General features: G+C 34.7%; 1 protein-coding gene across 5 annotated transcripts in view; it reads right to left on the bottom strand.

Moving 5' to 3' along the window:
* Positions 1 to 18,782, bottom strand: part of LOC131689698 (cyclic nucleotide-gated cation channel alpha-3) — a 520,080-nt gene that overhangs the window by 71,363 nt on the left and 429,935 nt on the right. For 3 of the 5 annotated variants that reach the window (XM_058974953.1, XM_058974954.1, XM_058974957.1), the window contains 2 exons: positions 16,047 to 16,188; positions 15,732 to 15,881 (listed from right to left, as the gene is read on the bottom strand). In XM_058974953.1, the coding sequence (XP_058830936.1) occupies positions 15,732 to 15,881; positions 16,047 to 16,188 (292 nt within the window). The remainder of the gene's footprint in view (positions 1 to 15,731; positions 15,882 to 16,046; positions 16,189 to 18,782) is intronic. The other 2 variants (XM_058974956.1, XM_058974955.1) reach the window with 2 other exon arrangements.

Below are 18,782 nucleotides of genomic sequence, written 5' to 3' on the forward strand. Positions count from 1 at the left end.
CTTATGTGACAGGCAAACTTCTCACGTGAATTTTAATCCTAAGATCACGAAAATCCGACAAAAACTGATGATGTTATTAGGCACCGAGTGAAAATTGCTCTGTTTTTCACATATCTCTTTTAGTCTTAAATAAAATTACACTAGTTTACGAGAAAAATGAAGTTACGGGAAAAAGTGTTTTCTAGAATAATTTTGGGTCGCTGAATATGAAAATAATACTCTATTTCTCTTTCAAAGAAGTTGGAGTTAAAAAAACGTTTTTCTTTTGCTTCCGCTTTTATTTTTTCATATTTTGACAGATTTTAACAATTTTAAGGTAATCGCGATAAGCTAAGAAGAAAGGTGTTTCCTCAGTTACTTTTGGATCGCTGAATACGAAAACCAAGTCCATTTTTTTTTTTTTTTTCAAAGAAGCATTTTCAAGATTTCTTTGAAAAATGTGTTTTTGGGCACTATTTTAATTATTTGTCAATATCTTATTCAAATCGAAACCGTTCGAAAGGTATTGATGTGTCCTTCCCGAAAATGTGTAATATGCGTAGATCAAATCTCGACAAACATATGATTACGGCTTAAAAGCCAACTGTCAAAATTCTCTTCGAAAGGAAATTTCAGACAAACTGTTACCCGCCAACTGTTATACGCCGTTTATAGTAAACAAAAGAAAAAAGTTTTCTCTTGCATTAACTGCTATGAACTGCGTTTAGCCAGTAACGGTTTGTCCAGAATTTCCTTTCAAAGAGAATTTTAACAGTCGGATGAAAAATGTAGATATGAAGGAAGGTATGAAGCACTGAGTGAAAATTGTAACTTTTTATTTTTCGCACAATCATACTTTCGGCTGAAATAATCTTCTATACTTGATAGTTATTGTTTGTGTTGGGTACTGTCTTCTCGAGCTTGCATCCATCCATCCTGCGGCATCTGAATGGTTTTAGATATTTCATTGTACAACTAAGTGCTCTTTTTAAAATGTGGAAATATCGTTGAAAAAGTTTTGTTTTGTCTGTGGTGAGTACATATTTTACGAATTAAAGGAATTTTAGCCTTCTGCTTCAACAGGCTTCACAGCAGATTCTCAGTTCACAGAATATTACGTGACTAGTGCTACGATCCCACTGAGACTCCTTCCCGATAGGGACTCGAATATTCGACGACTGGCTTATGAGGACAGTGCTACACCCTCTAAACCGCCGCACCAGGGCAGGGCCCGTCAAAATCATAAAATTTCCATTTCGCTCCATGTGCCATAGCATCAACATTTTCCATCCGATGTTAGTGATATTAGGCTTAAAATTAACGTAAACATATTATTTGTCATCTTAGATTCTAAAAGGTACGAAAAAAATTGTTTTTCGGCCAAAAAATCATTTCAAAATGAGTAAGTTTTAAAAATGGTCAAAAATGCACTTTTTTAAGCTTTGGTCGCTTGCAGCACTACACCTGCATATTGACTAAATTAATTGAATGATTTTGACACGAAATATTGACTAAAAACTACAAAAAGTGCTCAAAAACGAGTTTTTTGAGAAAATGACAAAATCGCTTCTTTGAACAAAAAAATGAATATTGTTTTCGTGTTCAGCTATCCAAAATTAGTCTAAAAAATACTTTTTCATGAAGCAATTTTTCTTGTAAACTAGTGTTATTAGACGAAGCGAGTGTGCAGTAACGAATTATACGCATCTTAGCAGGGGCTAGCACAATGTAAACGATGATAATTATTTTATATGCTTTACCAGCATTTGGAAACATTTACCTAAATAATTATTTTTAACTCTGTTCGAAGCAAAATGTGCATAAAAAATATTTCCGAAATATTTTGTTTTTTACATTTCTTATAAAAGAAATGTATAGAATTCGCTCAAACTTTCAAGATTTTTTCCGAGGCCCGGAGGGCCGAGTCTTATATACCAATCGACTCAGCTCGACGATTTGGGACAATGTCTGTGTGTGTGTGTGTGTGTGTGTGTGTGTGTCTGTGTGCGTGTATGTAACGGACAAATTCTCATTCGTGTTTCTCAGCAATGGCTGAACCGATCTTATCCAAACCAATTTTAAATGAAAGAACTAAAAAACAGTATGAACGCTATTAATTTGTTTTTGATTCTGATGTTTAGTTTCCAAGATATGAATGTTTGAATGCGCAAAAATGGCGTTTTTTGCAGTTTTTTTAAATTATCTGCCGAAATTGACAATGTAGATTAACAATTTATATGTTTTTAGACAGCTTTAACGAATACCTTTCGAACAAGCTATAGATTGTTGAAATCGTACTATTATCAAAAGAGATATTTAACATTAAATGCGGACGAAAGATTTTTATCATTTCCCATAGCCAGAAATATGACCAAAAACATGTAATCTATTATTAACGCCAAAACGGCTTATTTTAGGTCAATAGTACCTTCGGAGAATTTAATGGAGGCAATATGCCCTTTCTTTTGGTATTGTGCTTTTGCTGATTAATCCCCCTACGAGTGAGATATTTTCACAAATTTTTTTGGAAGTGATTATATCGAAATGATGCCTTCAGCAAATTTGTAGCTCTAACTTTTGCGAATAACGTTACTGAAGACTTCAAATATCTATTTTGAATACTTTAAAAGCTATGGCTTGTTGTTTGTTGATTACTCTTTGTCGCTTATTTATTGTTCAATATAGTAATAATCCATTGAAATAAGCCAAACATTATTTCGATAAAACGAATTTTGTATTTCATTTTACTATCTACAACCGCTAGAAATAATCACCGAACACTTCCAAGTTATCTGGAAGGAACTTGATAACTTATCAGTACAAAAATGTTCATTTGTGCGAACTTTCTGACTGCAATTTTGCTAACTTATAACCATCGGATCGATCTGAAACATATCGGAAAATGAGAAGCGAAATAAATAACTCCAAGCAACGGCGTAGCCAAGAGAAGGTTTTGGGGTTTAACACCATACAACCCCCCCCCCCCCCCCCACAACACCCAAAAAAAAATTAGATTGAAGTTGAAAATTTATTGATGCAGACTGATTTAATTCAATATTACAATAACAATTATCTGATCCGTAGATTGATAACCTGTTGTTGTAAACATCATGAGGACTTTTGATAAATTGTCGGAATGGGGTCCTGATATGTAACTGATCTCTTGGTCTTGATTTCACAGTTGTCTAATAGCATCAATATCAAATTCCTGTCTGAAAACATTCCAATAGAAAATTCCAGAGTTCTGTAATCAATCATAATCCTCAGATTTATTTTCAAATTGATCTCGTTTTTGTAGAGATGTACTGTAATAAGGGTCTTTATTTAATAGGAAGCGAAGTTAAAATTGATTTAATTCTATGAAACATAGAACTGCTCAACAAAAAATGCATAAATTTCAACAATTGCTTAAAATGTTTTTGCCTTTCTCATTCACCGGAGGACCGAGTGTCATATGCTAATCGACTCAGTTCGTCGAGATCGGAAAATGTCTGTGTGTATGTATGTCTGTATGTGTGTGTGTATGTGTGTGTATGTGTGTATGTGGAAAAAATGTGACCTCTGTTAATCAGAGATGGCTGGATCGATTTGCACAAAGTTAGTCTCAAATGAAAGGTACAATCTTCCCATCGGCTGCTATTGAATTTTTTATTGATTGGACTTCCGGTTCCGGAGTTACGAGTTGAAGAGTGCAATCACACAACAAATTCCCATATAAACTGAAATGAAAAATTTTCAAAATCAAATTTGTATTTTTGATGCCAAATGACATTATAATGCATGAAACATTGAGATTTGATGTAAACTCGAAAAAATAACGTTTGACAAAAATTGATTTTTTTGGACTTTGGTACTTATTTGCTCTGTTACTATTTTCTGAAAAATTAATTCTGCATAATTTTAAAACTTCAAAAATTACGGTTTCGGAATTATGCCGTTTAGACATTAAGATCGATTTTCACCAAACCCCCACCAATTGTAAAATTGGTATTGTAAAAAAACGTAAGGGCGATACTTCAATGCTGATAGGTGGGACCGAAAAAGTAAACAATCGCCAAAGGGACTATATACTATATATACAATCATTTTGTCAATTTCAATAGCAAACACAAATTTTAATTTAATAATTTCAAATACTTCATGAAGTTTTGGGTTTCGATCACTGAATCATGCAATCTAGGATGTAAAAAACACAATAGTTCTAAATTGGAAATAAAACCAAGTCTGGTATATGCACTGTTGATTTTCTTTGAATGCACTATGAGTCACAAGGGCGATTTTTCGGTACAAAAATCAATAACTCCCAAACCGTTCATTTTAGAGAAATTATGCTGAGAGAATATTTTTGGGGATTAAATTCGCTTTCTTTTAAAGTAAAATGTAGCTAGAGTGGTCCTCTCAAACATTCTTTTCGAAAAATTATTTTTCGAACAAAATGGTATAGCAAGGTACTTACTTCAGCAAAGTTGTAGAAAAATGTTTTTCAGTTAACATTTTCAAATGAATTAGAGTTATAGCACTATCGGTTTTTATGTTATAATTATTTTTATTCTTTAACTTAGGGTGTTTCTGAAAAAGTCAGTTTTTTAACTATAACTTTTTAAATAGTTAGTCTATCTTCATACTCTCTATGAAGCAATTTTAGTACTTTTCATTGCGCATATTTCTGCTGAAGAATGTGAATCGATATCATTTTTCGTTATCGAGTTACGATCATTTTTTTTTTAAATAAAAATGATAGTTTTCAATGTCCTCTAACTCAGAAGGTTGCAAAAACTAGCAGCTAAATTTGTACTCTTTTGAAAGTGCATCAAAAATACTATAAAATATTTCAAAATCAAAGTCAGCATTTTTGCCCTTCGATGTCAAATATAAACAACAACACCACGAGTCGTGACAGTTTAATTGGTATCAATCTCATTCATGAATCGAATCGCAGTAGCCGACGACTGCTTTGATCAACGCGTGTAGTGCTTTGTATTATTAGTGCTGTTAAAATGGATAAAATAAAGTTGTTCGATCTCTGGAAAGTGGCCAAAGGTGAAAATAAAAATAAAATAAAAGTTGTGTTTGAGGAAATAATGAGATAATTTGATGTGGGACAAAATGAAAAAAATAAGTTCACTCAGAATGCAAAAGCTGTAACAATTAAAACATGTAAAAGGTTTGATCAATTTTGGAAAGACAGTAATCGAATTGAGACGAAAGTGCTCGATAAAAATTCGAAATATTTTGAGAAGCCGTTAACAGTTCCTACAAAAGATGCAAACTGCACTTCCTCCCAAACCAGCATTCACAGAAATTCGTCGCTTACTTAGAACAGAATGAAGGGTAATCCTTAATTCATTTGCTTTTTAAGGCAAAATGCGCTACATTTTATATTATGTCAACACTTCCATTACCAACAAGTTTCATGAGCGAACAAGGAGCTGAGACTCGGAACGATCGACTGAGTCACGGTAGAAATTGTTCAAGAGTCGCGAACATGGAAGATGTTTTCTTTAGAGCAATGGACTCGTCTAATCCGGTTCTTGCAGTTAGAAGATCCCGATACAGTAAACGCACTGAAATAAGTTCAATATTAAATGAGTTAGCACTTTGAGAAAAGAGACACGATTCATATAACTATAACGACGACGATGCTGATGATGTTGATGATTGTGATTATAATAATTATGAGGATGACGATGATAATAAAGTAGTTACGTAGAATAGTAAAATAAATATCTGTCTGAGCCTAACGTTTTCAATATTTGTGTACATATATTTGACAAGCTCAAAAAATCATTTAACAACTCGACTTTTTGATCTAGTAAAGCAGGTTCTAAATGGCAATGACCAGACCCTTAAAAACAGCCGTATGCTGATGTTATTTAATCATAATGTTGATGTCAACATTTTTCGCTGAATGACAAAAAAACAAAAGTTGATTTTGAGATATTTTACAGTATTTTTGATGCACTTTCGAAAGAGTACAAATTTAGCTGCTAGTTTTTGCAACCTTCTGAGTTAGAGGTCATTGAAAACTATCATTTTTATTTAAAAAAATGATCGTAATTCGATAACGAAAAATGATATCGATTCACATTCTTCAGCAGAAATATGCGCAATGAAAAGTACTAAAATTGCTTCATAGAGAGTATGAAGATAGACTAACTATTTAAAAAGTTATAGTTAAAAAACTGACTTTTTCAGAAACACTAAAATGACACCCTAAGATAAAGAAGAAAAATAATTATAACATGAAAACCGTTAATGCTATAATGCTATAACTTTGATGCATTTGAAAATGTTACTTGAAAAACATTTTTCTACAACTTTGCTGAAGTAAGTACCTTGCTACACCATTTAGTTCTAAACATAATTTTTCGAAAATAATGTTTGAGAGGACCACCCTAGCTACATTTTGCTTTAAAAGTAAGAAAATTTAATTTCCAAAAATATTCTCTCAGACATAATTTCTCTAAAATGAACGGTTTGGAAGTTATTGATTTTTGTACCGAAAAACCGCCCTTGTGACCCATAGTGGAATGGTGGGTTTTTTAAAGAAAAAGCGTTGATTTCTTAATTCTCAGTCGCGTTGGAAATTTGAGTAAAGTATAAACTTCAAATCGATTAAAAAAAAATCGATTTTTTTTGGCTCAGTACAATATACATAACCCCTTTAGAAAAATCAGTTTTCCCACCACAATGCATTGATTGAGGAATTTAGATATTTTATTAACAGAGCATTAGCAATAATTCGTTTGTATGTCTATTTTATGGGCCATTTTTTCGCCTTCCCATTGATTTGGTTTGAGATTTCTAGCACTGATGTTGTCCTATGCTGATTTGAGTGATTCTCTGAGTCCTGCCACTATCCCATGTAGTATGTGTTATCAAAAACATCGCGAAGCATCAAGTTCTAAATGTTCTCAAACGATATAATATCCGAAGAGAGTGATAAAAGTTATAAGAAATGTCTCATCACACTGTTAGGTGGATTAAAAGCGTTTTTTTCAACAAAAATATCTAGTAGCGAAAATACATTTGATAAGTTACATACAAATATCAAACGCAAAAATCATAACACGTTTTAAATAAATAAAAAAAAAGTTTATAATATAAATACAAAATTTATTTTAAAACTTAATTTTAATATTTTTTTACAAATAATTTAGTTATAGAATGTATTTCAATGTTTTGCCTTTCTCATATAGAAAGGTTATGCAATCACTCTGAAAAACGTCAACCTAATCCCGGCCCGGAGGGCCGAGTGTCATATCCCATTCGACTCAGTTCGTCGAGATCGGAAAAAGTCTGTATGTGTGTGTATGTGTGTATGTGTGTGTATGTGTGTGTATGTATGTGCGTATGTGTCAAATAATGTCACTCATTTTTCTTAGAGATGGCTGGACCGATTTGCCCAAACTTAGTCTCAAATGAAAGGTGCAACCTTCCCATCGGCTGCTATTGAATTTTGGATCGATCGGAATTCTGGTTCCGGAATTACGAGTTTCAGAGTGCGGCCACACAGAAATTTCTCCTTTAAACTATAGGAAAAATTAAAAATACAATTTTTATTTTTGATGCTAAATGTGATCAAGGTATATGAAACGTCGAGATTTGATGCAAACTGGAAAAAAAATTTGACGACGGTTCACTTTTTTGGATTTTGGCACATTTTTGCCTTTTTGCCTTCTCATATAGAAAGGTTATGCAATCACTCTGAAAAACGTCCACCTAATCCCGGCCAAATTTTTTTTTTTTGACTCGCATAAGGTTTCTGGATTTTAACAGGGGCGTAGTTGATGGTTTACGGAGAGGGGTTACACCCCCCTCTACTGTTCACTCCCCTCCTTTAAAAATCTCTTTAAATCACCCCTCAGACCACCACCCCATCCAGCCCTCATACCCCTCCCTTTCAACCCCATCATCTTTAAACCACCACTGTATCACAAAGCATACCAATTTAAGCTGGGGAGTCGTTCGTTCATGGGACTTTCGCCCTCCTTCCCGCATGAAAAAATGAGTTAGCAAGCAGATAACATTGATCTAATGCTGATTAGGCTAATGGAGTATGATATTTTTTTGTTTCAAGTGTTTCACCGTCGACACGTAGCTCATCAAGTTCGTGGCTGGCATGCCATTGTATATAAGTGCAAAATGTACTAAGAATGTAATGGACATTTCCACAATTATGTTGAACATAAAAAGCCTCCGTGCCATAGTTTAGAGAAATGAGAAAGGCACAATTGCACCGCTAGGTGGATTAAAACAGGTTTTTCAATTCAAAATGCTCATGAAAAATTGTCTTTCAAAATTCAGATATTTTCAAAACATTTTAGATGTTTTAGATTAGTTTCTTCGTTATTCACGTTTTTTCATCAAAACCAATATGTTTTTCAAAATAAATATGAAATTTACCATTAATACTCAGTTCCCGGATCAAAGATGATTTATGCACGACTGTTTACGGGTTAGCAAAATTTGTTATAACCCAATCAATAGAGCTATTGGAGGAAGTTGAAGTTGTAGTACAAATAATTTAAATTAAACAGTTAGATTTACTTGAGTTTTATTAATACACTGAAGAGCCGTTTTCATTAGCCCCTTTGGTGTATTTTTGGTTAACAAATTGGGGACAACGACAACACATATTTATTTATTTTATTAAATAAACCGAAGCTGTTAAAATATTCAACATTATTTTGTAGACATAACCTCATAACCCTGACTGGCTGACGAAATCGGGCCGAAAAGCGGACAAAATTGAGGCTGATAAAAAGGGGTTTTCACTGTATGTTTAATTTGAATCAATTTAAACCCCTAACTCACACCACATGCTTCTCTTTCTCCTCTCACTTCCAAACTCACCGCACTCTTCTGGATGAACACATAAAAATATTTTGCATTTAGCAGGTTTAGACATATGCGCCGCCGCCGGTAATTTTTAACATGCGCCGACCGGCGGCGCGCCGCCGGTGCATTTTTCCTACACCGATAATTCACGAACTTAAAAATTATTGACTCATAATTTTACCCACTAATCTAGGAACATTGTCTATGGTCCGAATATGCGACTTACACTGATTCATGATCTTTCACATCTTGATTATTACAGTCATGTCCGAATTTGGTTCGATAGTTGGACCGACTGACAAATGTCAAAAACTGTCCAAAGGAGACGATAGTAGTGTAAATGCATCTGCTCACATCTCTAATCATTTAATTTTTTTTTAATTGATTGTCAAAGTGAATTTGACACGAGGTGTTGGCATTCAGATGTTTTTCATTTGGACAATGGTCCCTCCACTAGGTGGACCAATTAAATTAAAAACTAAAAAGCGGCCCAGCTAAAAAATGTCCAACCAGCGAATCATGACTGTACTTGGTATAAGTGGTTGTGAATTAGATCACAAAATTAAAATAGTCTTAATATTTTCTCGAAAACGATTTTGCGGATTGTTAGGAATGAAATGCGCTGAACGTCAAAAATACACCACATAGCCACAATTCATGTTCGTGAAATAATTAAGACAACTATAAGATACTGCTGATCGAATATTGTAACTTAATTATTCAGTTCATAGTGTCACGTGACTCTGTGTAAAAATCCGACGGTAAGCTCAATACTAAAATATCACGATAACACAAAGAGAATTTACGAAAATCGTTGCACATCATTTAACTCTCGACTTTTTTAGTCGATAAAGTTGATACAAATCAGTGTACCCTCAACTAGAATCATAAAAATACTAAGACGAATTTCGCGCCAACTCGAACAAATGTTGGCAGAACCGTTTCAGATTTTAATGAAACTTTCTGTACATGAAGACTTTGTCACAAAAAAAGCAACTTTGCATACTTGGTTTTTTCAAAATTGATCTAGCCTGTCTTTTGAAAAGGGTTAAACTTTTTTTACCAATTTTTTTTTTCAAATGGCTATAGTCTAAAAATGACAAATCCTAGAAAAAAATGTTGTAGGAGTGATTTTCACAAAATTAGTCAAATTTTGTAATAAAAATATTGAAAAAATTCTTCATCGACTCCTACACTGAACAAAAAAATCGATTTTGACAATTTAAAGTCAATTTACAAAAAAAACTCATCTTTGATTTGGATGAAACTTTGTTCCAAGGTAGGTAATTATGTTTCCTACCTACCATCAAAAATTCAAGTTCCAAGGAAATAAAGTTATTTGGAAAAAAAACTTTTTTTCTCCAAACTGATTTTTTTCAGTGTATTTTTGTCGAAAACTAAACCAATGAAAGCCATAATCATCTCAGAATCCAATTTCCCAACAGCTAGTTGCCTGACATATGCAAATAATTATCTTTAACGCATTTGGTATATATTCATAAAAAAGAAGACTGGAAGACTGGAACACTGGAAGACTGGAATACTGGAAGATTGGAAGATTGGAAGACTGGAAGATTGGAAGACTGGAATATTGGAAGATTGGAAGACTGGAAGACTGGAAGACTGGAAGACTGGAAGACTGGAAGACTGGAAGACTGGAAGACTGGAAGACTGCAGTTCAGTTGTTCATCACAAAAATGATAAATTTTATGAAATAGTTGACAAACTTCTCTAGAATTTAGTTTATGTCTGATGGAGCAGCAGCACAATACAAAAATAAGAAAAACTTCGCAAGCTTGTTTAGATTCCAGTCAAAGTGCGAATTAAGCACAGAATGGCATTTTTTGCAACATCCCATGTAAAAGGATGTGATGCTGTTGGTGGCACTCTCAAGTGAATGACCAAAAGAGCCAGTCTTACTCGCGACTATGGAAATACCATAACAACTGCCCAAGAGTTATCTAACTGGGCAGTTGAACAAACTAATAAAAATATCACAAAACTAAATTTCTGCTACATATCCACTCAACAGTATAAAAAAATATCAGAGGAACTCGAAGAACTGTAACGGCAAAACAATATCTGGCACTCAGAAATTGCACAGACTTTAAATTTTTAAAATCGATTTTTTTCAGTGTAGAAGTCGATGAAGATTTTTTTTCAATATTTTTATAAAAAAATTTGACTAATTTTGTGAAAATCACTCCTACAACATTTTTTGTAGGATTTTTCATTTTTAGACCATAGCCATTTTAAAAAAATTGGCAAAAAAAGTTTGACCCTTTTCAAAAGACAGTCTAGATAATTTTTGGAAAAACAAAGTATGTATGAAAAGTGGCTGTTTGTGACAAAGTCTTCATGTACAGAAAATTTCATTAAAATCTGAGAGGGTGCTGCCAACTTTGGATACGATTTAGCGCGACATTCGTCAAATACTAAAATGCATCATTCTTTCTTTTGTGAGCAGTTCTTCAATGCATTTTTTCTTGGATAATTGCACTGTGCATGAATCAAAGAATTTATCCAAGTCAATGTGCGTTATTCATACCTTAATACAAATGAGATTGAAGTTAAGCAATAGTGTTGAGTTTATTTTAGTTATGTGCAATTTGATCACTTGGACGTTGAGAACGTGGTTAACGCATAAAAATGAGCGGAATAAAATGTTGATCAAGTTTGATGAACTTCCAGGGTAGTTCTACAACATCAGAAAAAGTTCAAACATTCCTACTCTTACCACCCGAGGCCATCACCGCCTAAAAATAAGTTATACTTCAACATGATAATTTTTACGTCCACTATGCCTAATGTGTTTATGCCTAACATCCATTATTCCTAGCACGGTGTTCCCAAAACCGGTATTAACAAAAAATGGCCATAAATTTGTCATACGGCATTCGAAAGATATAGTATCCAAGCATCTTCTCAGTGAATTTCAAAATGATCCATCAAGAGATTCGAGAGAAATTGCAATTTGAAGTTTTATGACACGTTTCATAAGGCTACCAGCAAACACCCACGGGTTTGGTCCTATCTCTATAAACAAAAAAATATTTATATTCTTATTTAGTACATGACATTCGAAAGATATAGTAATCAAGTATATCTCCTGCAAGTTTGAAAATATTTCATTGGCGGAATCGAAATTTATAACGGTTTGGATGTGGTATTCGGTCATAGATGGGTATTCTACCAGATTTCAAGCGTGAATCCACGTTTTTCCATTGACTATTTAGATCATTTACACGTGTCACAGTTTTTAAAGGTAAACCTTACCATTTAATTACATAAATATGATGTACAAAAGGTGTTATTTATATGGTGCACTGAAAAAATATGAAAATAGATGAAAGTTGGAATGTTTACTTCAAAAGGCTCCATGGTTTGTTGACCGATCCTAATTATTTTTTCATTATTGAACAAGTAGACGTTTTATCGTTAATTTTCATTAAGAAGAATATAAAATAGAGTTGCCTACTTCAAACAATAGACAACATAATTATCCTCAACTATATGTATTATCACTATTTAGTGAATATCTTTATATTCAAAACGACGACCAATCAATTTCTATACATTAGTTGAATGCAACGAACGAAAAGTACAAATCATGGAAAAATAAAACCATAAATTTAAAAAAATATGAAGGTTTGCTGATTCAGATCAATTTATGTTATGATACGGTTTTTGTTGGAAATTTTGTACAATCGCGATTCGTTGGTTGGGTTGGCAGATCCAAACCGTTATAAATTTCGATTCCGTCAATGAAATATTTTCAAACTTGCAGGGGATATACTTGATTACTATATCTTTCGAATGTCATGTACTAAATAAGAATATAAATATTTTTTTGTTTATAGAGATAGGACCAAACCCGTGGGTGTTTGCTGGTAGCCTTATGAAACGTGTCATAAAACTTCAAATTGCAATTTCTCTCGAATCTCTCGATGGATCATTTTGAAATTCACTGAGAAGATGCTTGGATACTGTATCTTTTGAATACCGTATGACAAATTTTTGGTCATTTTTTTTAATAACGGTTTTGGGAACACCGTGCTAGCGTACGTATGCTAAATATCCGTATGCTTACCGTATTTATGGCTAATGGGGTACACCCGTAAAACACTGGTTTCCAGAGTAAATGTCGAAAAACTAATTCTTCCTGAGAATTTTTCACGTTTATCAAGGTTCATATGATAAAAATTTATTGAAGAATAAAAAGAAATGATGAAATTTGATATGGATGACAAAATTTCGTAGTACCCTAACTTTTCATACTCTGACTAAAGTGCAAATGCTTCATTTGATTGCTAAAATTATTCCACATAAGCAAAACTGCAAAAAATGTATAATTTGAAGCGTAGGACAGAAATGTCATTAAATACCGGTTTTTTGAGACAAGATATTCCAAACCCCCTGTTCAGAAAGGATTGTATTCGTTAAAAAAAATCGTCGATGGTTTGTATGATTGTCAAACTGTAAACGTTTCGAACTTTAAATATTCCAATGGTTCCAATGGATATTAAATATTCAGTAGAGTAGAGGTTCCATATGCTCAAAAAAACCCGATACCCTGCCCAGAATAAAGAAATATTTCAATTATTAGTCCGTTGTTATCAATTTATCTCATTGGATTTAGTTGAAACCAAACAAAGATTCTCCATATAGAAAACTACAGTGAACAATAAAAAAAGATAGTAAAGCTCCCTCTAGCCATTACAAAAAGACGAAAATAACTTTCAACTAAAGGAGACACAAGAAATGTGCACGAAAAATATGCATGTTACTGATCTTGATGCTTATCCATGACAGATGAAAATGAGCAACCCAAAACATGTAGCTATAGAAGACGGGAAGGGAAAAAAATATACGTACATATACGTTGCGAACTGAAACAGAGGATATCAAAAGAATTTTTCATCAAACAACAGCGCTTTCAGAAGATATGTATGGCTAACAGTATTCTCCCTATAAGTTTCTACGGCAATTAATTAAAAACGACACGTACAGCAATATCAATGGAGAAAAAAACAAAAACTGAGCACAGAACCAAAAACTATGAACACATACTTAATAGGTCGTATTCTAGAAACAACGAATGGCAATTTTAAACTCTCGATTCAGTATTATGGTAAGGTATTATAGCCAAGCAAAGCATTTTCATAGAGATATTTAGTTAAGACTTGTTCTATACTTTTTTTAGGAAAACAGAATATATATGCTCTTCCCTTTAAGATTAACAGCGATTTACTTCGAAGCGTTAGAATGGCTCTAGGTGTTATGTATGTTGTCTTTTATTTCTGGGGCGTGTTTGTGTTGGGAATGTGTATTTTCATTCTTTGTTCAGTGGATATAGACAGCAAATTTTTCATTTCTTGGGCAAGTCACCATCCTACGAATGATTATAAATTGTAAATCATAAGCGGGTAGAATGATCCCAACTCGACAATTTAGATGATCCGACTAGGAAGGTAGAAATTAGAAAAGAAATGCAGATCAAACAAGTAGCGCACAAATAGTAACCTAAGTGAGAATGAGAACGGGAAAGGTGGCGTTTCGTGAGGTTCAACTCTAAACTAAAAGGGCAGTCTGTTGAAATAGGATTATGCAAACGATCAGAAAGGATTTCAAGACGATTACGTTCCGGGTTTCGTTTCGTACTCTGTTCGCCCCGAGAGCGGAAATGTCTGAATCACGGCGGCCGGTGCGTCGCATGGGACGATTAGAAAGGTTATACAAGGAATGGACTGATTTGTGCTGTGATGGAATTGAAAACAGTCGAAGGCTTTTAGACTGTTGCGGGTCTGGATTTTTGCTTCCTCTGGCATAGGTACAGGTATCGTCAGGAGGGTTGTAGCTACGGTTTTGTTTGTTTTTGTTGTCGAGTCATTTAAATGACCAATAAAGCATTTGTACAGTTATCGAATTACTTTTCTTAGAACAAGGGACATTTTGTACTTTTCGTGAAATATAATATTTTTTCAACAAACGGCGAAATATTTCGAAACATTGTTGAATGATAGTGAATTCCAGTAGACTACGGCACTAGCCTTATATCTACTACTTTTTGAAGTCTTGTATACCATCGAATTTAATTTAATACATTAAATAAGTTGGTGTTTTTCGTCAGGGATACCATCACAAAATTGAACATTATTGGAGCAATATTCTATTTCGGATGGAAAACATATGCTAGAAAACGACTGGATTCAAATGAGCGCGAAAAACACTACATGTTAGAAATGTAATATCCAATTCATAATTAATGATCACGGGGCTACAACCCTGACTTCATGGACTTCATGGATGCCGATGGAATTGGATGTGCAAATCAAAACTGAGCCAACTGCCTGATAAGTTCACTGCAGTAGTAGTGTCTCCCTAAACTCGCTCTCTACTAGGTTACAAGTGTATCCACTACAGGTGGGATCCATTTTCCGATTATTATTCATGCAGCTCGCATTCGAACCGGCAACGGCACCGGACATGCGTCTTCATCCCCCCAACAGTAGGAGGTAGGAATTTTCCTCTATTTCTTTGATTCTATATTCCAAATTCTGTTTGTACGTGTTGGTAGTGTGAGAAAGTGGGGGAGGGGGTTGTTTTTTTGTTAGTGTGGATAGTTGGTGAAGTGAACGTCCGTTGGCTGGACGGTTGTGAGTCGTTTGACTACAGATTAGAAAGTCTCAGGCGGTCGTTGTGGGGGAGAGTGGTTTTTTGTTTCCTCTAACGTGCTCTAGAGCCTTTTTCCGATCGCGAGATTTTAACTTTGGTTTCTAGCAAACGAACCAACGAATTGCGTAGCTTATCGGTACGGTTCGAGCTTGGCACATGATATTTTTTGTTGTTGTTGTGGAGAAAAACAGATACACGTCAATACCAACAGTATTTTGCTTGGCTATCATATTTACCGAGCGCTTTACCTGCCGTACCCATGTTGAGGATACTGATTTCGCCAAAATAGGATCCAGCTTTCAGCGAAGCCATAACAGTTTTTCCGTTGTCTGCGACAACCTGCAGTCTACCTCTATTGACTATGTACATCTCTTTGCCGACTTCACCTGCGAAAAAAGGAGGAAAACACGATTTCGTTAGTCGCTACTACAAAGGAAGATCTAATCTACTCGTCACACTCGATAGTACATGCTCATCCTTGGCAAAATGGGTTATCATGTTTGGATTGCAAAAAATCAAAATTCAAACGGCACAACGGAACGCTGGCTTACCTTTCCGACAGATGAAGTCGCCCGGAGAGAACAGCACCGGTCTTAGCTTTAACACCAACTCGCACAGAAAGCCCGCTTCGGTATTTTGAAAAATTTCTACTCGCTTAAGTGTATCTAAATGAACATTTATAGCTATTTCAGCCTGTGGAAGAAAATGGAAGAAAAAAAGAGCGTGAATCAGAACAGTGAGCTTAATTTAGTACCGAAGCATGAAGACACAGAACAAAGCTTTCGTGGTGATGACGAAAGTTTTGTACGGTCTGAGTTGATGCCGCTTTGAATGATTTACTGGCATTGGACGTCGTCGCACGTGCCGCTAACTTATTGTAATGTGTATGAATGGTTTCTAAAGTTGTCCTTGAAGTGGAATCAAGCTATATCGTTCGGTGTCTCTGTAAAGCGGAACGATTTAGTGTAGTAGTGAGTAGTGACAATTAATAATCAGTGTGAGCCATTTTTAATAATTTGGTATTTACCATGTGTCTTCTGTCTACTGTCTACTGTCTACTGTCTACTGTCTACTGTCTACTGTCTACTGTCTACTGTCTACTGTCTACTGTCTACTGTCTACTGTCTACTGTCTACTGTCTACTGTCTACTGTCTACTGTCTACTGTCTACTGTCTACTGTCTACTGTCTACTGTCTACTGTCTACTGTCTACTGTCTACTGTCTACTGTCTACTGTCTACTGTCTACTGTCTACTGTCTACTGTCTACTGTCTACTGTCTACTGTCTACTGTCTACTGTCTACTGTCTACTGTCTACTGTCTACTGTCTACTGTCTACTGTCTACTTGCTACTGTCTACTGTCTACTGTCTACTGTCTACTGCCTACTGTCTACTGTCTACTGTCTACTGTCTACTGTCTACTGTCTACTGTCTACTGTCTACTGTCAACTGTCTTCTGGCTTCTGTCTTCTGTCTTCTCTCGTTTCTTTTCTGGCTAAACTAAATAGACTATTTACAGTTGTGTTCGTTATATGAATCATGATATTTTCTACGAGCTATCAGAATGTTAAAATCAAAATATAATAGAAACTTATTCATTTAATAATGCGACAAAAAAGGGTGGCCGTAGCGTAGTTGGTAAATCGATTGCCTTATACGCAGCGCACCTTCGAGTCTCGATACCGTACATAGGGTTAGAAATTTTTCATAAGAGATTTTTCTAACCCGAAGAGGCGACTCACCTCAAGGTTAAAACCTCTATAATCGAAATAAAAAAATGCGACAAAAGCTGCAACGGACATGTTAGTCCATGCGGGGTTGCGGTAAGGCAAGCTGTTTATGCCTGCAATATGTTGTTGGTAATCCGTGCGTGAAATAACTTAGTGTCAAATAGCGGACATATTTTGGGCGGCGCAATGTCGCTAGGTACTAGAAGTAGTGAATGTGTTTTTTTTACAAAATATAGAACCAGAAGTCCAATTTATTTCATTTTATTACACTAAAACCTCTATTTATGAACTCATTTTTACGTAATGTTCGATTTACGTAACTTTTCTTACGAACTAAATTCGAAATAAAATCTCGTCTAAGAACCAAATTCGTAAAAGAAGTTTGACTGTATCGATTTTGTTGGTCATTTTCGGCAAATTTGAGACTAAGAGAAACGAAAGCAATGAAATTGAAAGACGGATAGATATGCTAGAGCGAATCAGTTATAAACATAGAATGGAAAACGAGGACTAGGCAGGCTCATATGGACATGATCGAAAGGAAATGTGAAGAATTCTTTGCCTTCTGCTAAGTAGGAGTTGGGCGTTACACCTAAGTCTACCGCATGATCTATGGTAGAACATAAATCGTCATCATGTTTTGCCGCCGACGCCGGCGTTTTCCGACTGACTAGCAGATGATGGAAAACGATATTTAGGCCATTTTGAAATCCAAGATGGCGACTTTCGGTTTAGAAAACGCTCTATAATCTCAACAATATGGATATTTTTGGAATGGAATTAACGAATAGATAACGGAAATAAGCCTTTTTAAAATCCAAGATGGCGACTTAATAACATGGGTATTATCGGAATGGGTTTGACGATTGGATGCTGGAAATCGAGGTTTTAGACAATTTTGAATTCAAAGATGGGGACTTCCGATTTAGAAAACATTCTATAAGCTCAACAACAAGGGTATTTTCGCGATGGGATTGTTGAGTAAATGACGGAAATCGATTTTATCGACCATTTTAAAATCCAAGATGGCGACTTTAGGTTTAGAAAACGCTCTATCAACTCAACAATATGGGTATTTTCGTAGTGGAATTGACGAGAAGATGGCGGAAATCGATGTTTTAGGCCATTTTGAAATCCAAGATGGCGTCTCTAGACACAGCTTAATAACCCCTTTGATTACTCATAAACTCCTAGTACAAAATTTAAAAAAAAACTGATATTTTATTTTTTAAATATTTGACTTAAGGGGTTACATCACTTTAGAACACCAAAAAATAGAAATGTTTCAGGAATTTTTCTAGACGCAATAAAGAGGTGAATCAAAATCTTGTGAAATGCGAATTTTATGATACTACTTGTGAAGCACAAAAAATAATTTTTTCAAGTAATTTTGTTACGAGGCCGTGTAGTCTTTTTCAGTAGATGCCTCTTTTTGGAAAGGGTCCATGGTCGGAAACCTATCTCCCGTAATTTTGAACCTAGAGCTTAAAACTAAAGTTTTTTCGATATCTTATAACAATGATAAGCGATGTGGGTAAGATTTCGTCGATATCTTG

This window comes from Topomyia yanbarensis, chromosome 3 (genome assembly GCF_030247195.1).
Source record: "Topomyia yanbarensis strain Yona2022 chromosome 3, ASM3024719v1, whole genome shotgun sequence".
Lineage (NCBI taxonomy): Eukaryota > Metazoa > Arthropoda > Insecta > Diptera > Culicidae > Topomyia > Topomyia yanbarensis.